This window comes from Eulemur rufifrons, chromosome 15 (assembly GCF_041146395.1).
Source record: "Eulemur rufifrons isolate Redbay chromosome 15, OSU_ERuf_1, whole genome shotgun sequence".
NCBI lineage: Eukaryota > Metazoa > Chordata > Mammalia > Primates > Lemuridae > Eulemur > Eulemur rufifrons.
This window is the reverse complement of record NC_090997.1, coordinates 101,002,710-101,026,587: the sequence shown is the minus strand read 5'-3', so window position 1 is coordinate 101,026,587 and position 23,878 is coordinate 101,002,710. Positions and strand designations below refer to the sequence as shown.

Genomic DNA, 23,878 nt, shown 5'->3' with positions numbered 1-23,878 from the left:
CAAATGAGATATGATGTGAAAATGTCTGTGCTTTCCATTGCTGACAGAACCGCAGAAACTGCTAATATGACTGTGGTTTATTGTCTGTGTTCATAATTGAATACTATGCAAAATTTCAGAGATTAGGAAAACTAAGGTGTAATTTTTTTTCCATTCAAGTTTACCTCCTGCCTACCATGAACTCTATTTGAGACCCTTAGGGACCCTGGTTTAAAAATTCCTGCTTTAGAATGAGCATTATTTTTTAAGCCTAGTTAATTTGCACAAATTGTATAGCTCGAAGGTTGTAACTTTTTATGAGGAAACACGAGAGATTAGCTCTTACGTATTATTGTTGCCTTTTAATTTTCATATCTTTTTATTACTGTTTTGAACATTTCACCTTCTCCAGCTTTTCCTATGCATTTCTTTAATCCTTAAGAAATTATTTTTTGTTGTACTTTATGGAATTTGATGTGTAGCGTTTGTTAAATCTTTATGGATTTATTTTATATTGTTATATCTTGATCCAGTGATAAAGTAGCAATAAATATGTACATTTATTTTTATGTTAGGGGTTAGAATATAATCCATACAACCACACCATGAACTTACTATACCTTTGTATTCATTCCTTTTGGCTTGTACTTCTTACTGCCACACAATGTTAATACCAGTTGGTAAGTAACAAGCTTTGCCAATAAGAATAGAATTAGAACTGTACTCTTATAATCACACTGCTGAAATGATTAAGAAAAACTATCATTTTTCTTCACTTTCTCCTCTTTTTTTCTTTGAGACATTTAGGGTAGAAAGAGGCCAGATGATTCAAGGGTGCATGGTGGGAAGAGGGTTTGGGGAAGCCAGGTTGGGGGATAAATCTTTAAGAACAATCTCCCATTCCCCAAAGTCCACCAGTCTACTACTTACCATTGTCTCTGCCAGAGAAGGAAATGACTTTTAATGAGTTAGTCCCTTCTCAGTCCTCAATTTAAATAGTGTGGATCTTTGCGATTCAAGTATGTTTAAACTTGGAAAAACAGAACATTAGAGAAGAAGGCATGAATAACATTTATAAAGTGACCAAAAATTATTTTTAGTATTTAGTTGGTTTACTGAACCATGGACCTTATAATTAACTCAAAATACAGAACCTTATGGATTATATTTCCTGTAGAGAACACAGGGCTTTATATATACATTTTTGAAAGACATTACCTTGTAGTTGTCTTTTTTTGCCACCAGGTGGTCTGTATGCACACAAGTATGACCCCTAGCTTGAAGGTGAAGCGTGTCAAAAGCACCTGCTTTCCATCCCTTCCATCTCCCCTGTCCTGACATACATGCACACACAGACACACTCTTTCACACAAATGGTAGCTCACGACACACACACTGTTCTGCACCTTCTTTTTCTTAAGGATTTATCTTGAGGATCGGTATATATCAATCTATGAAGAGACTCCAGCATTTTTAAACCTGCCTAGCATTCCATTGTACAACTGTACCGTAATTTATTTAACTGAACCCCTATTGGTGAATATTAGGTGGTTTTCAGTCTTTTGTTATTGCAAACAATGGTGAACAAACTTGTACGTCTGTTATTTTACCTGTGTGTATCTCTCTGTAGGATAAATTATTAAAGGGCATAGGCACCTGTAATTTTGATAGTGGTTGCCAAGTTGCCCTCTGTAGAACCTGTGCCTTTGGTACATCGATATCACCAGAAGCAGGGTGATAGGAATGCCTGTTTCCCCAGAACCCCCCTTGTCTGATAGGTGAAAACTGTAGTTTCTCAGTGTAGTTTTGACATGCATGCCTTTCATTATGAGCAAAGTTGAGTGTCATTTCATATGTTTTAGAGGCATTATGTTTCATATCCTATGAACTTCCTATTTATGACTATTATTTATATTTCTATAGCATTGTTGGTATTTTAATCACTAATTTGTAGGAGATTATTGCATATTAGTCACATTAACCCTTGATCTTTGGTAAGAGTTGACTTTTTTCCTATCTTATTTTATTTTTTATTTTTTTAAATTAAGTTTTTAAAATTTTATTATTATTTTTTGATACAGGGTCTCGCTCTGTTACCCAGGCTGGAGTGCAGTGGCACAATCATAACTCAATGCAACCTTGTTGAACTCCTGGTCTCAAGGGATGCTCTCATGCCTCAGCCTCCTGTGTAGCTGGGCGTGTGCACACTATAGGCATGTGCCACCATGCCCAGCTAGTTTTTAAATTTTTTGTAGAGATGGGGGTCTCACTGTGTTGTCCAGGCTGATGTTGAACTCCTGGCCTCAAGTGATCCTCCACATGGGCCTCACAAAGCTCTGGGATTACAGGTGTGAGCCACTGTGCTCAGCTGGCCTATTTTATTCTTTATAATATGTTTTAATATTTATTAGGAGTAGTCCCCACCATTCTGTTCCATATTTTTTATAACTATTCCTATTTATTTTTCCATATGAACTTGAATTTCAACTTGGGAAGAATTAAAAGCTCTGTGATCCTTGTTATCATGGTTTAATCTGTCCAATAATGCTTTTTCTATTTTTTATTATTTTGATTATTAGACTTTAAGTAGACAATTAATCTGGAAAATAATATACTGTATTAACTACCAGGAGCTGAAAGAAATGACATTAGAATATTTTGATCAACTCTGGGCTCATCTTACTTGATTAAAAAATTGTGTGTTGTCACACTTTCAAATAAGAGGATACAGAGGAGAGAATTGAGAAAGACTCAAAGATTGCTCTCTTCTAGGAATAATTCTGAATGTTTTATATTCTAATAAGCAACAGTTTGCATAAAGTTCCCTTTAAGTTTCTAAAGTATTCTGAGTCCCTACATATTAGTATTTTCTAATACCATATATAGTACAGAGATTTTTGTCACACAAAAAATATTAGTTTTTCAGCAAAATTTTTAATTATTTTAATTTTAGGGTGGCTTATGGTGTTTCGGAGGAAATGGACTTCCTTATGCTGAAAGTTTTGGAGAAGTTCCTTCAGCTACAGTGGAAATGTTCTGTTTAGAAGCTATAGTAAAGCATTCTGAGGTAACTTGCATTTTCAAAATGTGATTTACTTTTCATGATTATATTGAAAAAATTATACAGGTTGGTTCATGCAAGGGAATCATCATTTATTATAAAAGGAAAAAACATTTTCACTTGGTTTAAATTTCTGCTTTTTTTCCATTTTGTTAGAATTAATAATCATGATTTAACACCAATGTATGAGCTTCATTTTTTCCAAGTATTTCTAAAAATGGATTTAATCTTAATTGCATGTAAAGAAAACAACCTATCATGTAAATATGGCATTCACCTTTGAGTTATGCTGTCTTCTACTACCTTTCTCAGATTATTCTTATGTATAATATTTTTAGGTAAACAGTTTCCATTAAAACAACTGCCAAAGATGTGGCAAGATTTAAAAAAACAAGGAAATGTTAGATGACCATATGCTTGAATTATAACTATAGCACACATCAATGATTTTTAAAATTTTTGGTGTTGTGGAAACTTTCCTATCTTGATAACAGTTTAACTTGAAAAAAAGCAACAAACCTTGTGGTACTCAAGCAGTGCAAAAACATCACCCAGGGAGTTTGTTTAAAAATGTGTTTCCTGCTTGCCTTTAGCAATTTTAATTTAATAGATTTGCTGTGGAGTCCAGGAATTTGCATTTGTAGCCAGCATCCCTGGTAAGGTTAATGCAAGTGGTCCATCCCACAGCAGGAGAAACACCACCCTAGAGATTCTGAACTCTCCTGAAAAGCATGGGACTCTCTAGTCATCTTTAGTTCCCACCTGTGGAATGAGGCACCAAGCACGAAGCAGAGTGGATAAAGTGTTGCTGTACAAAAGGGAAGCGGGTAAACTACCTTCTGAGTATTTTCTGAAGCAATATATGTAGCTTCAGTAGAAAGTGCAGTGCATGGAATATAATAGTTAGCTCTTCAGAATCTCTCAAGTTATTACAGGTCTCTCTTGATACACAGTATGTCTAAAAGGCATATATTTTAATGCACTTAAAGTGTGATAAAACTTAATAAAAATTTAGAAAATGAAAATTGTCATGTATGCATGACTTGTGTCAGTGAACGAAACTAGTGATGGAAAGAGGCAAGGCCATTGCCTGGTGATGTTAGGAAGACTGGTTGGTCAGTTCTCTTACCTTACCTTAATATACATATTTCCTTTGGTTTTCTTTTTCTTTTGTTTCTTCTCTCCATTAAAAATTCAAATCCCTTTTTCTTTATTTTTGCTTAATCTTTCTGTTTAAAGATTTTTTTCCAGCTTCTGACTTTGGGCCAGCCTTGTAGCTGTGGGCATTGTGTGGGGTAGCACGTGGGGCCATGGTGGCTGCCTGTCTCTACCTGTGCCAGTCCTTGTTTGCTGAAGTGGAATCTGCCTGCTTGCACAGAGGACTGTTTTCTGTTATCAGGTGGCAGATGCCTCAAGGTTAGAGAACCATTTTATGGTAGTTTCAAGCCAAAGTATCACTATAAATTGAAACAGTTTTGTGATAATGACATTGTCAGGTTACATCCAACCAAGAGCTAAGCAGAGCAGGAATAACAGTTTTAGAAGTCCTGGTGAGAAATGCCTTCTTGCGATTTTTTTCAATAATTTTAAAGCATATCCCTCTTAGATAGGGATTGGCTTATTTATTTAAGCTGAGATGAGAGTTTTGAGTAGTCTCCCCACCTCTCTGTCCTTGAGCAGGAGCTACCTGGCTGTCCCCATCAGCATGCTGTGTCATCTCTTATAGTGAATTTGTGCAACACCAAGTGAGCTTTCATTCGTTTATTGTGCTAGATATCCACGCATTGCGATAAAATCAAAGCAAATGGAGGCTTGCAACTACTTCAGAGGCTGTACCAGTTTCACAAGGACTGCCCTAAAGTACAGAGAAATATAATGCGGATCATTGGAAATATGGCTTTGAATGAACATCTTCATTCTCCTATAGTTCGCTCAGGTAATACCTTTATATACTTAGTATTTTTATTCAGTCCTTTGTTCTCCTACCTCTAGCCCCATGATCATAAATTTTTCAAAGGACTTAAGACTCTGCTTAGGGTTAATTATGGGTCCTTAGAATGTATTATTTTGGTAGGGGCAAGGAATTGCTTGAGATTGTAGATAACCCATATTTAAGATAGTCACTGTATAGATGATCACAGGAGAGTAGGTTTTGCCATGGTGACCATCTAATTTGTTTAGGTTAACAAATTTTTAATATGATTTGGTTAACCAAGAGGCATAGTCAGACTAAAGAGAGGCTCACTGTATGATTAATGATTTTCTCCCTTGTAAGTAATAAACTGGCTGTGGGGAGATACTTAAGACCAGGCAAATATCCTGCTCCTCATCCTCTGAAAATTCCTGCCTGATCAGTCTTTACCTTGATGGATGCAGAATGATGATTTTCCAACTCTAGTCTACCTTCTTCGTTTACTTTTCAGCATTTGACATTCTACCGGAAGCAAGAGCCCTTCTTTCTCTCTTCTCCCTCCCTTCCTCCCTCCCTCCTTCCCTCCCACTTTCCCTCCCTATCAGTATGGGTACATGAATTCCTGTTTTTAATGGTTTATAATTTATTGCTGTACTTAATAATTTGATGCCAGATTATCCAGCTTTGGCTAGTTGGAACCCCAGCAAAATGGCCAGTGTCCTTGTGATATGCACGTATCCTTTCTGGTATAACAAGGTTAACAGGCTCCTTTTTCTGAGTGACCCTGTTCCCTTTTAGTGGAGAATATTAAAGACCAAGATCTAGGTGATAGGAGTGCCTATTATTCCTGGGGTGTCTTTGCTGCTTGGCTCTTTCAGTAGAAAGAGCTAGGTAATACATATATATATGTATATACATACACATACATACAAATAAGTACACATAAGTGCACATATACATATGTATATTCATATGTATACATACATTAGAGACTATGAATTTATACTTCAGATAAGTTTTTAGTTTTGATGAAGTGTAATGTAGGACTTTAAGAAATCAACAAGCTTTTTCTATAAAGGGCCATGTAGTAAATATGTTAGGCTTTGAGAATGATTCCTCTGTTACGTATTCTTCTGAGTTTTTTTTTTTTTTACAACTCTTTAAAAATAAAAAGACTGCTTTTTATTATTTCCTGCCTTTTACTTACTATGAATTTTATTTGTTCTTCTTTTTATAGCTTCTTTTTTTTTTTTTTTTTTTTTTTTTTTTTTTTGAGACAGAGTCTCACTCTGTTGCCCAGGCTAGAGTGAGTGCCATGGCGTCAGCCTAGCTCACAGCAACCTCAAACTCCTGAGCTCAAGCGATCCTCCTGTCTCAGCCTCCCGAGTAGCTGGGACTACAGGCATGCGCCACCATGCCCGGCTAATTTTTTCTATATATATTTTTAGCTGTCCATATAATTTCTTTCTATTTTTAGTAGAGGTGGGGTCTCGCTCTTGCTCAGGCTGGTCTCGAACTCCTGAGCTCAAACGATCCGCCCACCTCGGCCTCCCAGAGTGCTAGGATTACAGGCGTGAGCCACCGCGCCCGGCCCCTTTTTATAGCTTCTTAAGGTAGAAACTTAGATCACTGATTTTTAACCTATCTTCTTGTTTCAGTTGTCTATTACTGTGTATCAAACCACCCCAACACTCAGTGGTTCAGACAATGGTCATTTATTTTGTTTATGAATCTGGAATTTGGGCCAGGTTCTGTAGGGAACTTAGCTCTGCTTCATGCAGTGGCAGCTGGGCAGCTCAGCTGTGGGATGAGGATACACTTAAAGGCTGGTATTCGCTATTGGCTGGGAAGTCACCAGGCTGGGAGCTGATGATATTTGCTCCTTTTCACATGGCCTGGGCTTCCTTGAAGCATGGTGGGTTCCAGGAACAAATGTCTCAAAGGAGGAAGCCAGGCCTTTGGCCTTTTATAACCTATCCTTGCAAGTCATTTCCTCTGTAATCTGTTGATTAGAAGCTAGTCACTAAGGCTAGCAAGGGAAGGGCTTTAGAGAGGGTTAGACTCATCACCTCTTGATGAGAAAGTGTCAAAGGATTTGAAGACATATTTTTAAATCACCATAATTATTTTCTCACATTGGTATTTAAAACTATAAATTTTCTTCTAACTCTGCTTTAGATGCATCCCTCAAATTTTGGATATATTGTATTTTCATTATTTTTCAGCTTGAAGTATTTTCTTATGTCCCTTGTGATTTCTTTTTTATCTCATGTGTATGCTGCATAATTGCAAACATTAAGGGTTTTCTTGCTATTATATGTCCCTGATTTCTAATTTAATTCCATTTGTTCAGAGAACACATGCTAAGAGTTCAGTCTTTGGAAATTTGTTGAGGCTTATTTGATGGCCCATTGTACAGCCTATATTGGTGAATGTTCTGTGTGCAATTGAAAGGAATGAGCATTCTGCAGTAGTTGGGGAAAGTGTTCTTTACATAACAATTAAATCAACTTGATTGATAGTGTTGCTTAAATCTTCTCTAGACTTTTATTAATTTTTGTCTAGTTCTATCAATTACTGAGAGATGTGCTAAATTCTTCAGCTAAGATTGTGTATTTTTCTGTTTCTCCCTTCAGTTCTGTCAGATTTTTCTTTCTGGTAAACTGTTTATTTTTTTCAGTGGTTGCATATTTTTATTTAGTTACTTAAATTCACACATAAAAATTGTATACATCACATACAGCATGTTGTTTTCAAATTTGTATACATCGTGAAATGGTTAATGAACTAATTAACATATGCATAACCTCACATACTTACCATGTTTTTGTGGTGAGAACATTTAAAATCAAGAATACGATTCATTGTTATTAATTATAGTCACCAATGGATCTCTTCAACTTACTCCTCCTAACTGGAATTTTGTATCTTTTGACCAACATCTCCGCCACCCTCCCTCTTGTTCATTTTTTATTATTATGTAATGTCTCTTTTTTATTATATAATGTCTCTCACTGGTAATACTTCTTTCCTTTAATTCTACTTTGGTATTTAATTAGCCACACTAACTTTTTCTTACGCTTACTGTTTGCATATACATATTTTATCTTTTTCCCTTTTATTTTCATCTTTCTGTGATTTTAAAAATAAGTGTGTCTTTTTTTTCTAAGTGTGTTTTTTACAAACGGCATATAGTTGGATTTTTTTTAAAAAAAATTCAGTTTGGCAGTCTTTCCCTTTTAATTATAGTGTTCTGTCTCTTTATTCCTAATGTAATTATTGATATTGTATAGTTATGTTGATCATCTTGTTCATTGTTTTCCATTTGTCCCCTCAGGTTTTTTTTATCTTTTTCTCTTTTTTGCTGACTTTTCTTGGGTAAATTACTTGAACAGTTTTTATATTGGTATTTCTCTTCTTCTGTTTTCTGTACAGTTTTTGTGTATTTTTAATTAATTAATTTTTAGAGCCAAGATCCTGCTCTGTTGCCCAGGCTGGAGTGCAGTGGCACAATCATAGCCCACTATAATCTCTAACTTCAGAGCCCAAGTAACCCTCCCTAGTAGTTAGGACTATAGGCACGGGCCACTATGCCTGGCTATCTTTTTATAAAAAAATTTTTTGTAGAGATGGGGTCTTGCTGTGTTGTCCAGGCTGGTCTCAAACTCCTGGGCTTAAGCAATCCTCCTGTCTCAGCCTCCCAAAGTGCTGAGATTGTAGGCGTGAGCCACTGTGCCTGACCTTTAATTAATATATATTAAAAAATATATATTTTTTAATGATTGTATCCTTAACTTATCACAGTCTACTTTGAATTAATATCATTACCACTTCATATGATGTGAGAATCTTTTTGTTGTTGTTTTTTTGTTTTAAGCCATTATGTTTTGGTGTGACGTGAGAGTCTTACAACACTATAATCCATTTCACATCCCCTGCCATTCTTTGTGGTATTGTTATAATGTATTTTACTCCTACATATGTTATAAACTTCGCAATATGTGGTTGTTATTTATTTAGAAACTAGAAACAAGGTCTTACTCTGTTGCCTAGTCTGGACTGAAACTCCTGGGCTCAATTAATCTTCCTGCCTCAGCCTCCCTAGTAGCTGTTACTATAGGCATGTACCACCATACCTGGCAACATTGTTGTTATTTTTGTTTTAACAATTGTCTTAGTCCTTTTTGTGCTACTATAACCTGAGGCCACGTACACGGGGCTGGGTAATATATAAAGAAGAGAAATGTATTCTCTCAGCAGTTCTGGAGGCTGGGAAGTCTGAGATCGAGGTGCCAGACTTTGGTGTCTAGCATTTCACATGGCAGAGCTAAAGGGCAGGCTGGCCTTCACATATTCATGCTGCATGAAGCCTCTTTTTTCAATGTTTTTATTTAAAAATTTTAAGTTTTTGTGGATTACATAATAGTTGTACATATTTATAGGGTACAGGTGATATTTTGATGCAAGCATGTACATACTATGTAATGATCAAATCAGGGAAATTGGGATATCCATCACCTCAAATATGAAGCCTTTTTTTTTTTTGGAGATAGGGTCTTGTTCTGTCACCCAGGCTAGAGTGCAGTGGCATCATCATAGCTCACTGCAACCTCAAACTCCTGGGCTCCAGTGATCCTCCCGCCTCAGCCTCACTGGTGGCTGGGACTGTAGGCGCTCGCCATCACACCCAGCTAATTTTTCTATTTTTGTAGACTCGGAGGTCTTGCCATGTTGCTCAGGCTGGTCTTGAACTCCTGGCCTCAAGTGATCCTCCCACCTTGTCCTCCCAAAGTGCTAGGATTACAGGTGTGAGCCACTGCACTTGGCCTCATATTTATTTATTTATAATCTCCAATGTTCTTCCTTTTTTTCTATATATATGAATTTATATCTGATATCATTTCCCTTCAGCCTAAAGACATTCCTCAAGTATTTTTTGTATATTGGGTCTGCTGGCAACAGATTCTCTCACCTTTCATTTTTGGAAAATGTCTTTGCCTTTATTTTATATTTGGAAAAATATACTTTTTCTGGATAAAGAATTCTTTGTTCACGGTGTATTATTTTTTCCTGTCAGCACTTTAAAAATATCATCTCAGTCTCTCCTGGCATCCAATGTCTGATGAGAAGTCTCTTCTTAGTCCCACTTCTGTTCTCCTGTATATAATGTGTACTTTTTCCCCTGGCTTCTTTTAAGATCTTTATGTTTGATTTTCAGCAGTCTAACTCTGAAGTGCCTAGGTGTTGTTTTTATATTTATCCTGCTCAGTGGTCCACTGAGCTGACTGAATCTGTGCTTAATGTTTTTGATCAATTTTGGAAACTTTCCTGCCTTTATATCTTTAAATATTTATTCTTTTTGTCCTTTTTTCTCTCTTTTCTTCTTCTGGGACTATGTATATTAGACCTGTTGATTCTGTCCCACAGGTCATTGAGATTCTGTTCATTTTGTTTCAGTTTTTTCCCTCTGTACTTTACTTTGGATGATTTCTATTGACTTATCTTCAGCTTCATTGGTGGGATGGAGACTAAAGGATTCAAAGCAGGACAAAGACCTGATCAAGTCAATTATCTTACTAAAGAAAAAAATCACTATTTTTGAGTCCTCAGCCCTCCTGGTTGACTTCAGCATCTCCGCCTCTCAAGTCCACGACCTCATCTTCACTGACTTCCTTCTCTGCTCCTGCGCTGTCTGGTATCCACTCCCACTTCATACATTGAACTTACTCATTGCCTGAAAGCACTTCACCTAAAAATCAGTAATTCAGCTCCCTGAGCACATCCTCCTCTCACTCAGGCTTGTTTTTGCATCTACTCCATAAGGACTGGTTTTCTTCTCTACTGAAATCATCTGTCCACTGACCCCTTTATTCTCTCCCAAAACATCAGTCCTTTCTATTCTTCACTTCCCTCCTGACCCAGCTTAAATTCCTGGTCCATCCATCATTTCAGTAACATTCTTGCCAGTACCTACAGCTCCCTTTCCACTCTGTCCTTTTAGCATTCCTTGGTGAAGACCTCAGTCCCAGATGAAATCTACCACCTGCTTTTTCTATGGCTGAGCATAGAATCATTGTAGATTGGTTGTCACTGTGCTTATGAGGTCAACAAATTAAAGGACTCAGCAGTCATGTTTCTTCAGTCAACGTGCCTTAACTTTCTTAGCAATGACTATCCTAAACCTTCTCCATATTACTCAAACCTTCCTCATGTTCCTTCTCAGCAGATGACCTCTCTTCTCACTTTACTGAGACAATTGAAGCCCTAAAAGAAATTTTTCTGCAATTTCACACTACCAAATGAACAAATTCTGTTCTTTCCTTTTCTCATTTTGATAAAAGGAAAAGATGCCGCTTCTATAAGGCCTCCAGCCATGCTTCAGTCCTGTCTCTTTGACTGTCTCAGGAACTGCCACCGTTTCCTGGTCTTTATGGTCAGCTGCGCCCTCTCAGCCAGACCTTCTGATCAACACATTAGAAGAAGATGTGAAAAACAAACCAGAAGTCTTGACTCTACACTTCCCCCAACATCCATCCTCTTTCCTTCCCTTTATAGCTTAGCTTTTGAAGGCGTTATCTGTGCTTTGTTTTGCTCAGCTCCCATTACTTTTCAGTATTCCAATTTGAATTCTGCTACCTTACCCTGTTTTATGTTTTTCCTTAGGCATCTGTTATCTTTACCTGTTTTTATCTATTTTACATCAATCTTAACAGGATCAGGTCTGCAAATCTTTGCCTTCAGATTTACAAAAATTAAAAAGCTTGATATATCTACCGTTGGTGAAGGTGTATGAAAATTGGCCCTCTCATACACTGTTGGTGACGATGTAAATTGATGCAGTTTTTTTGTTGGGACTTAGCATTTGACCTAGTGGTAATTCTTCCAGGAACTTCTTCCACCTAAATACTCATGGGTATTCTTAAAGATCTGTGTTTAAGAACGTTGGAGTATTGTTTATAGTATGGAAAAATTGGAAACAAGTTAAATGTCTGCCAGTATGAGTAATGATTACATAAACAATCGCATACTCATACTATGTAATGCTGTAGTTATTACAGACAGAGTGAAGTTGATGTATACAGAGAGCACTCCAAGACATACCACTGAGGTACGAAATCAAGGCACAGAACAGTAGAGATAGTATGATTCCATTTAGATAAAAATTATGCATGCAGAGCTGTAATGTATATGTATAAACTGCATTTTTCAAAAGGTTTAGAAGGGTGTCCACCAAAATTCTATTATAATTTTGGTTATTCTGAGGATATAAATGGAGTTGGGAAATGATGGGAATGCTAAAGCAAGACTTTTGTCTTTAAATGCTGCTTTTAGTCATTTCTTTGTTTTTTACAATTAACATGTACAGACATGCATCAGCTAACAGTGGAGATACAGTCTGAGACATGCATCATTAGGCAATTTCATCTTTGTGCAAACCTCATAGCGTGTATTTACAGAAACCTAAATGGTGCAGCCTACTATTAGACACTTAAGCTATATGATACAGCCTGTTTCTCCTGGGCTGCAAACCTGTACAGCATGTTACTATACTGAACACTGTAGGCAACTGTAACACAATGGTAAGTATTTGGGTATCTGAGCATATCTAAACATAGAAAATGTACAGTAAAAACATGGTATTATAATCTTATGGAAACACCTTAGTATATGTGGTTAGTTGTTGACCAAAACATTATTATGTGGTGCATGACTGCATTCAGACATTATATAATTTTAAAACATTAAATATTAAAGACACAAGTTTTCCAAAGGGCGTTTGATATTTTGTTGAAAGGCAGACTGTCTTGGGCATTGTGAAAATATTTTGTCCACTAAAGAATGCCACAGAGATGGCTTGTACCATACTTTTTCTTGTGTTTCCTTTCTTGTGACTCCATTAACAATAAAGCCATATTTTTATACATAACAATAATATACTTGTATATTCTATTCTACAGGTAGAATTTTAAAATATTATTATAAAATCTAACAGATTTTGAAGAGGAATTTTTTGACCTTATGAATTTGGATATTGTTAAAGAATTGGTCTGAAGCTTCTTTTGGATTATTAAATTCGGGCTTCTTACCATCACAGTGATTCACAACACTTGTCATAATGAGTGGGAGAAGGACGTGGGAACAGCTGTCATCTGTTGAGTGCCTGCTGGGCCTGCCAAAAGGCCCAGTGTTTTCACATTTATTAAAACCTCCTGTAGCTCAGAGTTGCTCAATAATTTGACTGAGGTTCCACAGCAAGTAAACAGGGGACCAGAAATTTCAGCCCAAGTCTCTCTGACCTCATGGCCCATGTTCTTTATTTTATGTTATATAAATAATATATAAATAGATTCTCATTGTAAGTACCTCAGAAAACAGATATAGCAAAAAAGCTAAACCTACCTTTTTTTTTTTTTTTTTGAGACAGAGTCTCACTCTGTTGCCCAGGCTAGAGTGAGTGCCGTGGCGTCAGCCTAGCTCACAGCAACCTCAAACTCCTGGGCTCAAGTGATCCTCCTGCCTCAGCCTCCCGAGTAGCTGGGACTACAGGCATGCACCACCATGCCCGGCTAATTTTTTCTATATATATATTTTAGCTGTCCATATAATTTCTTTTATATTTTTAGTAGAGATGGGGTCTCGCTCTTGCTCAGGCTGGTCTCGAACTCCTGAGCTCAAACGATCCGCCCACTTCGGCCTCCCAGAGTGCTAGGATTACACGCGTGAGCCACCGCGCCCGGCCTAAACCTACCTTTTTAACATAGATCTCTTCCAGCCTACCTCCCTCCTAAGAAGTAATAACTTCATTAGTTTGGTATATCTTTCCAGATTTTTGTGTGTGTATGTGTGCACGCATGCACTTTTTCATACATATTTATATACATAAAGTTTTAAAAACAAACAAAAAATGAAATAATACAATATATAGTATTATCTATGCCTTTTCTGTTTGCCTCTTTTTCTTTTTCTTTTTTTTTTTTTTTATTTCAGTGTATTATGGGGGTACAAAAGTTTAGGTTACATATATTGCCCTTGCCTCTCCCCACCCCCCCCAAATCAGAGTGTTTGCCTCTCTTTAAAAAATAGTTTTTCTTTTCTGAGCTCCAAGTTTTACAGGACATTTGTGTATCAAACAAATCCATTGTTAAGAAATAATTTCCTCAGTTGTATTAAAGGCCGTTGATATGATTGCTGATCAGGATGAAATAACTAGTATTAACCCACTGAGTTTTATAATTCTTGCAAAAAGCAAAACAGCACACTATTTTGTTCACATTTGTGACCTCATCTCTAGTAATTGCAATTTGTTTTAGATTTTCTAAATAACGAAAATGGCTCTTGAGCCCCTCTATCCTTCTTTGAGATCCCTTAAAGGGTATGTGGTTGGGGATGTTATGGTATCGTGTCATGGGACTCTGAGGATCTTAGGAGGGTAGAATGGGAGTGCAGTGGTTGAGCTTTTCCATGAAGGACAGACACTCGAGGTTTGCCTGTCTCCATCACATTCAGTTTGAATCCACTCCCAACAATCTGAGACAGATTCATGTCAGTATTGAGGATGTATGTTCTTTTCATCAGGCTGGGTTTCCATCGTGGCAGAAGCAATGAAATCTCACCACATTATGAAGTCTTCACATGCTGCCAGAATCTTGGCTAATCTAGACCGAGAAACTGTGCAAGAAAAATATCAGGATGGGGTGTATGTGCTGCACCCCCAGCATCGAACAAGGTAAGAAAACATAAAGCCTAAGAGGGCTTAAATTTTTAATTTATTTCTGTATACTTTAGATAAGTTAAATACCTTGTAAGTCAAATATTTATTGAAACAGTTTGTCTGCCATAACCTCAGAAGAATTGAAGATGGTTGTGAAAAGTATGTGAACTAGCTGGATTATCACAAAGGGCTTATGATAAGGCCTTGCGGTAGGGCTGCAGTCACCTGTTATAAAGTGTTGCACTTAAACTTTGTAATACACATTTTCTTTGTTTCAAGGCATTTTCACTTAGATCTGAGTTAGTAACTGATTTGGATTCTAGAAATCAGTCTGAATAGGAAGGAGATACAACATTGTTGTCTGCAGGCAGCCAAATCAGCCTGGGCCTAAAACCCAAAGGACTGCAGAGTGTTGATGCTGGTGTCTAAAAGCACGTGTGGGAAAGACCGAGTGGTCGTACATTTGACTCAGGCTCCTTCTTAAAGTTATTTGTGGTCACTATATCTGGTTGTATCATTGCTGAGACAATATAGAAAGGATCACAATGAAAACCTTACACATTTCTTGGATTTTCATAGGGTACTTTTCAAAAAATACCTCAGAAAATAGTAAAAAACTTTTAAATTTGAAAAACGGATTCCCTGGTTAATTTGTTTATAAATAAAATATTATGGTAATATATTTTATATGTGTTGCATAATTGAGTGTGTACTATACATAGCTTGCAACTAAGATCCTATCTACAATTTTTAGTGTCCTATCCAAAGAAAGAATGTTACTTTAAAATCTTATTTTCTCTTTTTCTGATAAATATATTTTCCTTAATACATTTTGAAAATCTTTCATTTTTGAAAACCTCATACATACTGACTTAGAAACTATATTAGCATATTCTTATTTAATTTCTCAAATACTTTCATTGATTTGTAGGATATTCTCATGGAATTCTTCAGAGGGTAATCTAACTGTGACATCTGTCACTTGATTGATCACTAAGCTCATTATGATTGATTGTGGTGGGTCTGCCTGGCTAAATATGTTTCCATTTTTAGAGAGAGAGCATCAAGCATACTCTGTGTATGTCTTTGCCAAAACTCTTTCTAGGGTTCCTCAGCAAACCTGTGCTTGTAAAGCTTGCTTTAATTACGTTTTATTTTATGTCACATAAAACTGCTAAAGCACCGTCCACAGAGAATGCTGTGTAGATTCTTACCAAATGCACTTATTCTGCTTCTTTTTAAAACTCTCTCCCGTTAGTCAGCCCATTAAAGCAGATGTCCTTTTTATTCATGGCCTTATGGGAGCAGCATTCAAGACATGGCGCCAGCAGGACAGTGAGCAGGTTGTGATTGAAAAGGCTTTAGAGGATGAAGACAGGTATACAACGTGTTGGCCCAAGGTAAGGAAGCAGCTGACTCTGGCAGACCACCTTTATCTCATGACACACCAGTGTGTCTTTGGCTTTTGGGGCCCTCACTGTGACTTGCTTATTTTTCTCTTTTTACTGGGATTTTTGTTCCATGCAGTTCTTCTTTCACTTAGGGTCACTTGTAGTATGTTATGATAACAGCTGGGCTTGTCACCCTGTGTTAAGTAATTTCTGTTTAGGGTGTAGTCTATGACTTTAAAAGAATAGAGTCATGGACTATTTTTTAATCCATCAAGTAAAAAACCAGGGGCAAGGGCCAGTAATAGTTCACTTCCTTTGAAATATAATACAAAAAACACAGTATAACCACAATTATATTTGTAACTCCATGGTCTTAATTATTATAAAAATAGACTTTGAAGAAGGCATTCTACTTTGAATTCTTTGACATTATTTCTTCCAAAGAGCCTGGAATTTTCTTAAAGCTCATTTAAAAGCAGTGCTGCATATATGTGTGAATAGTTTCCAGGATTTTGTTCCGCTACTTCTTACTCATTCACACAAAGGCTTATCAAATGGAAAGAGTGGTTTGCACATTTTCTCTGGTGACACTGAAGTACAGAGATGACAGTAGACCCAGAATCCACAAAGACAGAACTGTGACTATTATTATTGGTGGCTCTGAATTAGTACCTCAGGTCCCAAGTCTGTCAGACTATACTGTCTGTCCTGAGATAATAGCTTTCTACTAAGTGCTTTCAAAAAGCCAATTTGATATAGAATCCAAAAAATCGGCCTTGCTTTTAGCTGTAGCAGATTAAAATTGAGAAAAATCTCTTGAAACCTTCATTGGCCTAATGCTATAATTATTGATATCTCTTTGTGACCAGAGATGAAAAAGATAAAATGCTAGAATTGTTTTTATAATCACCTTCAAACTTTATTCCAGTACTATCTTTAACTAGTTGACAATATTGCAAGAGGTCTTTAGTTACAAATTTCAAGTTATAAATTTCACTAGGCAGTAATTGGGTTGGCAGAAATTCATACATGTTCTTATGTACCTTTTATTTTTCTTAGACATGGTTAGCAAGAGACTGTCCTGCTCTCCGGATTATATCTGTGGAGTATGACACCACCCTCAGTGACTGGAGAGCAAGGTGCCCCATGGAAAGGTAACAGAGGGGATTTTAGACCAGGAGGAAGGGGAAGAGTTCAGGCCACAAGTGGATCCTCTGGGATGGGAAGTGATTCTTATGTTTGATGCCATAGGATTTCCTTATGAAAAACTAACCTAATGTTTTTTCCTCTTCCTTCTGGAAGGTGTTAGCTCTAAATAAACAATGAAATAGTAGAAGGCTTAGATACATTGTCAATGTTGGCATGTTGGCCTCTTGATGTGGTTCATTTACAAAAATTCCCTTTTTTATTTTTTATTTTATTTATTTATTTTTTGAGATAATGTCTTGCTCTGTCTCCCAGGCTAGAATGCAGTGGCCTCATCATAGCTTACTGTAACCTCAGACTCCTGGGCTCAAGCAGTCCTCCCTCCTCAGCCTCACAAGTAGCTAAGACGACAGGCACATGCCACGCCTGGCTAATTTTTCTATTTTTAGTAGAGATGGGGTCTTGCTCTTGCTCAGGCTGGTCTCGAACTCCTGAGCTCAAGCTAGGATTACAGGCCACAGTGCCTGGCTATTTACAACTGTTCTAACAGTTAAGGACTATGGATTCTATAGCAAAGTCTCCTTTTGTACTGGAAGTAAAAGTGATGTTTTTTGCTTTTGTGTTCACAATCATGTTGTCTAAAGTAAGCAAAGAAAAGGATGCTGAGCAACATGAGCTGCTGTATCCCTTGTATGTCCTCTGTGCCAATTGTATACACAGGAAGGAACACTGGATTTCTGAGTTACAGGACCGAGATTGTAGCAGGATTCTACATTTGACTCACTGCAGCCTCAGACAAGCCAGTTAACTTGTCTGGGAAGTTTTGTCTGCAGATTGAGAAAGTTGGTCTAAATCAGTGTTATCAACTGCTTTGTGATTGGACCTTCCATATGTGCCTGAGAAGGGTGTTTCGGGTGAGTGAGCAGAACCCCAGGTCTCCTTCCCCGTTCTACCCTGAGGAGCTCCAGAGAACGTTTATTTTAAAGATACTTAACTACAGATAAACAATTTGAAACTATCAGACTAGATAGTTTTTAAGTTCCATTTTTGTTTAAAAATCACTTTATTTGAATTCTCTGATTTTAATAGCTTCCTAGCATTTCTAAATAAGAAACCAAAATGATGAAAGATTAATATTTGCAGCATAAATACATGTAGGATTAAAACTCACAAAAGAGAGCATAGTCTTTAGTGATGCTTTCATTGTCAGGCTCTGGAATGAGAAAGGTCATCCATATCCTAAGTGGTGGGGGCAGGTGGGGTGAGATACGGGTTTGACCTGGAAAACTTGCCAGAAACATATTAGATGCTCAAACAATGCTTGTTTAGTAAATGAATGGTCTGTTCTGGGCTTAGATATTCCTAATTATGCCAATGTTAATATGTTACAAATAGAGATAGAACAATTTAAGAAATTGAGTGGAGAGAATAAGGGCATTCCTAACTCCAAAATGTAGTATGTAGCACTGGTCTCATAAACAAAAGTTCTTGACTAATTAGATCATAAAATTGGGGGCATCAACAGCCTCCTGTGTTGCCTGCTGTTTTTGTTTTGTTCAGAAAGTCCATTGCATTCAGAAGCGACGAACTTCTTAGGAAGCTCAGAGCTGCTGGTGTGGGGGATAGGCCAGTGATTTGGATATCACATAGCATGGGAGGTAAGTGTGGCTTCATCTTTGCAAAGTGACTGTTGTGAGGCTATTGGTAGCCATTGTGGCCAAGCTAAAGTTACTGCATCTCTCTTTTACTTAATAGCAGCCCTTTTCCCCCCAAAATTAATGTTTCTGGCTATGGCTAGGAGTTTTAAAATTACTACTCTCCTTCCACGCCATTTGTTTTTCTGGAAGGGAACAACTTGTAGCAAGCCATATAAGAGAGAGAGGGGTTTGACAATATAGTGCTTTCATGTAGTGGTAAAGAAGAAACATCAGAAGCAGTCCCTGGCTCATATAAGCCTGACTTGTAAACATCCCTCGGTATTCCTGGGTGGCCCCAGGGGCTTCCCTTTCTTTCTCCCTGCTCCCTCTCACCACTGTAGTCCGTTTGTTGCTTCGGTGCCCACAGCCCTGGCCCCGGCCCCTTGTGCCTGCCTATACCAGGCCAGGGCTGCAAAGTGGAGATTTGATTGCGTGTCTGCTCTTGGGGTCCTGGTGATTGCTTATTGAGATGCATCCTCTGTCCCTCCAGCCCACTCTACCCCTCCGGTTCCAAATTTTCACCATCCACCTGGCAGATGGCCTTTCTGCAGCCCCTGGCCTAGTTAATTGGATGAAACGCTGAAGATTGCCAACTCTGAGCCAGAGCTTTTTGCTGCAACAAGGATGGATATAGCCCTTTGTGGCCTCAGAGACCACTGTCATCGTCTGTGTGATCTCTGTGTTTCACTGTGGGTTCTAAACCTGGGGTTAGGAGGATGGAAGAGAAGGTGCCTTCCTAGGTGCAGTTCCCATAGAAGCTGTGTTTTCCATGGTGGACCGTGTATTTTTGAATGTCAGTGCTGTCCTGAAGGGGTGGTCATTAGCAGACTTTTACAGCAGGCAGGGGAGACTGCCGCTGCGTGTTCATGCTGTGCAGGAGCACCCAGCTCAGGCAGTGCCTCGCATTCCCTCTGTGAGACTGGAGATCCTGTGATACAAGTATCTGCCCTGCAAATGAGTTCCTAGAGTCTTACCTCTTTGTAGCCTTGTACTATAAATTCTAGAGGATCAGGAGTATTATCAAGTGTTAATATTTTAAGGCTCTGTTTCTTGTACTACTGTATAGAGAATTATTGTATTATACTGTACAGAAAGCATCTCTTTTTGTATACTTCTTATTTTGCATTTTAAAAAATTTTTTTAGAATAATAGAGGGAAGAAAAATAGCTTATGCATTGGTTTTCTTTCTTCTCTGTGGCCAGGTCTTCTTGTCAAAAAGATGCTGTTGGAAGCCTCTAAGAAGCCAGAAATGAGTACTATTATAAACAATACCAGAGGAATAATTTTTTATAGTGTCCCTCATCATGGATCACATTTGGCTGAATACTCTGTTAATATTCGCTATCTTCTCTTTCCTTCTTTGGAAGTCAAAGAACTCAGCAAGGGTAATACTTTTTGTCACAAAGGAAATGGGGGTTGTATTAACATCAGTTATACAGGAGAAGGAGAAAAAAAGTTTCTTCCTTGAATATTTTATTGTTTGCATATAATTGTGTCTGAGATTGTTGATGGAAAATTTTTGGTTTGGGTTTGACTTTTCTTTGATACCTCCTTTTTTTGTTCTTAAGCCATTATTTACTCAAGTATAGCAATAACTTTAATATTATCTTAAATACTTAAAATTAGAAAAATTATATAACATTTTGCTTTAAGTATTATTCCAAATTATTAAGAAACTGCTTTTTTCCCCATGAGTTTGGAAAATCATCAACTATTAAAATATAAATGAAGGCTGAATGTGGTGGCTCATACCTGTAATCCTAGCACTTTGGGAGGCTGAGGCAGGAGGATTGCTTGAGCCCAGGAGTTTGAGGTTGCTGTGAGCTCAGATGATGCCACTGCACTCTACCCAGGGCAACCAAGTGAGACTTTGTCTCAAAAAAAAAAAAAAAAAAAAAAAAAAAAAATTAAATAAAAAAATATATAAAAAGATGAGCTTTTGGGATTTTTAACACTCATTTTAAAGCACTATATTTTTCTTGATTGATAAGCATTTTTTTTTTTTTCTCTCAAACACCTGTTAGTCAGAATATGGACTTTCTGGCTTGAGCCTTAATATACCAGCTGTCATTTTGATTATGTTTTCTCTTTGTTCTGCTTTATGGAGAATTTCTTGATTTTATCTTTTCAACCTTCCAGTGAATTTTACTTTTTTGAAGTCAGATTTTATTTTCTACAAGCTCTTTCTTGTTCTCTGGTTGGTCTTTACTCTTATCCTCTTGTTTTGTGGCTCTGTTATCTTTTCAAATCATTCTAAGGATGCTGATTAGAGGAATCTTATGTTCTTTTCTGTTTCCTCATTTCGCTGCTGCTTCTGCGGCTAGCTTTTCTGTTTCTCTGGTCTGTTTCTTTAGATCATAGGCTTCTGCTAATATCTGGTGCTTCTTGGTTGCCCTTTCACATTTGAGGCTGAGCAAGTGGAGGGTGTGCTCTGTGACTAAACACAGGCTTGTTGATGGGAGGCTGGGCTTTAAGGGTGGGGTGAGGTGCCAGGCATCACACCGGGGACCTCTGTAGTCCCACGTACCAAACTGCCCTGGATACTGCTTCCTGTCAGCCAGGAGTGTGATCAGACCTCTCCTTCCTGAAAACTGGCTTCTCGGTTCTTTATTGAGTTAATCCTTTCCTTGAATCTTAATGGCTTCATGCCAGGGAGAGAAAATAAACATGTATACTCAGGCCACCATATTGAATCAGAATTCTGATTTCCTCTCTAAATTTGAAAGATTAATGCACTTTATTATGAATTGGGTAAACAGAACTTATCACAATTTTGTTCTGTATAATCTTACAGATTCTCCTGCGCTTAAAGCACTACAAGATGACTTTCTGGAGTTTGCGAAAGACAAAAACTTCCAGGTGCTGAGTTTTGTAGAAACTCTACCAACCTATATTGGGAGCATGATTAAACTCCATGTGGTGCCCGTGGAATCAGCAGGTATTTACTCTCTTGAAACTTGTTGGCCATTAGATGCTTAGTTGATTGTACCTAGCATTTGATTGTAAATGTCAACTTTTATATCCAGTTTCTCAGTTTTAGGAGATAGTTTTATGAAGATCTAGATTAGAATTCCATTCTTTTCAGCCATAGATTAAAATTTCTCTGCAAACATATAACCTTGGCATTATCCTTCCCTTTATTTAACTGATTAGATGACAAAGGTTAATTGGCTAACTCTAAGTTAGGCATCAACAGTGAACTCTAGTGCATTGAAGTAGGAATACAAAGCTTTCTGTCACCTACATTGAAAGGGGCATTTATTTAACAGGTAGTTATTTGTAGAAACCTTAAAACAATCAACTGAAGGTGTGGGAGCTTTAGTAAATAGATTTATGTGGAATATTCAAGCAGTGTTAAAGTACAATCTCTTCGTAGAGTTGAGGGAAAGGGCCAATACCTGCTACTCCAGTGTATTGTAATGCACTATAGGCTCTTTCAGGGTAGAGCCCAAATCTTCATTTTCTTCATAGTAGATAGCCTGTACATTTCACTATTTCAACTGTCCTTCCCTCAGCCACTTCCTCAACTTGCTTGCTGTCCCTGGGAACCCTCATCACCTCTGAGGCTGGGTTCTGTGCTGTCCTGGGGGCACCCAGCTGTACTGAGTCTCTGCCACGAGAGACGGTGTCTGCTGTGCCTGCCAGATGAATCTTCAGTCCACATCATGTTTTGTCCTAATTTCATTATATACTACCTAAATGAAATGAAAAATTCTTATTACTTTGTAGTGGATCCTAAGAAAATTTTAGCTCAAAGTAATATGCTGTAGGGTCAGGAGTTACTATTTAAAGAACTGGAAGAGTTCAAAGAACAGCTGCCAGATGTTTAAAAAAAGGACTTTGGAAGCTTGAAGCAAATGCAAAGTTTATCTCATAAACCAGCTGCTTATAGTGACATAGCCTTGTCCTAATTCTATCACCAAGGGGCTCTTCTTCCTTCATAACTACCACCACTTTCCTTACCTAGGTGCCTCACGTCACTTCCATCCAGGTCGACTTCGTTAGACTGAAATATCAGAAACCCTTCCAAGTCTCTCAAGCAGTAGGGCACTAAATCATCTTTCCTTGGTGGAGTGCATGGGGATTTGGGTGTAGAATGGATCCCATGTGAGACATTCCCATTCTTTTCATCAGGACAGGAGAGCTTGTCATGAAGTTTATAATATAAACTCTATGGGGTTATTTAGCAGAAACCTGCAGGTATAAGGAGGTTTTGAAGATGCTGGCGCTCAGGCTCTGCTCACTATTAAATTAGAAGTAGGTCAGAACATATACGAAAAATTTGTGAAAAGCATAACACTATGATTATACTTACTGAGAGTCTATTCTTGTAAGGTTCACCAAATGTAGTTTTACGCTACAAACTTTTAAGTTTCTGTATCTTCTAAGAGTTCTGTATCATAACCAAAGCAATATTTAGAACTACTTATTTGGCCTCTTTCGATATTGACAAGGGAGAAGCATATAGTTTTACTTTAGTTTATTGACATTTTTGTTTTCTTCAGATTTAGGCATCGGAGATCTAATTCCTGTGGATGTTAACCATTTGAATATTTGTAAGCCAAAGAAAAAGGATGCTTTTTTATATCAACGTACTTTACGATTCATCCGTGAAGCTTTAGCCAAAGACCTTGAAAACTAACATTTGTCTTCTGTTTTTCATATGTGAAGTCGGTGCAAGAAATTTGGTGTTCTCTTTCTCTTTTTAAGCTCTAAGCAATCATGCAAATATAGTCATTATGGCATCAACGTGGTCTGGAGTGTGTTGCAGACAACAGAATACTGTTCCCCACTGAAGCACTGTAAGCACCAACACAGAGTTGGCAATCACAGAAGGAAGGGCTAGATTGAGTTCCTTTGACTTAAGGAAAATCCCTTCTGTGCCACTTAACGGTTTGCTCGTGGCTAGAGTCCCCCTTTCCATGTGCCACTGTCTTGGCGCATCCTGGAGGAGCACTGGCAGGCTCTGAAGGGCGAGCC

At 37.7% G+C, this 23,878-nt stretch overlaps 1 protein-coding gene across 3 annotated transcripts in view; it reads left to right on the top strand.

Annotated features, from left to right (window-relative positions):
• Positions 1-23,878, top strand: part of SERAC1 (serine active site containing 1) — a 55,226-nt gene extending 31,348 nt beyond the window's left edge. For 2 of the 3 annotated variants that reach the window (XM_069487274.1, XM_069487276.1), the window contains 9 exons: positions 2,933-3,046; positions 4,814-4,976; positions 14,529-14,679; positions 15,923-16,064; positions 17,115-17,209; positions 18,762-18,859; positions 20,101-20,283; positions 21,693-21,836; positions 23,404-23,878. In XM_069487274.1, coding sequence (XP_069343375.1) covers positions 2,933-3,046; positions 4,814-4,976; positions 14,529-14,679; positions 15,923-16,064; positions 17,115-17,209; positions 18,762-18,859; positions 20,101-20,283; positions 21,693-21,836; positions 23,404-23,540 — 1,227 coding nt within the window. In that variant the 3' untranslated portion in view covers positions 23,541-23,878. The remainder of the gene's footprint in view (positions 1-2,932; positions 3,047-4,813; positions 4,977-14,528; positions 14,680-15,922; positions 16,065-17,114; positions 17,210-18,761; positions 18,860-20,100; positions 20,284-21,692; positions 21,837-23,403) is intronic. The other variant, XM_069487275.1, reaches the window with a different exon arrangement.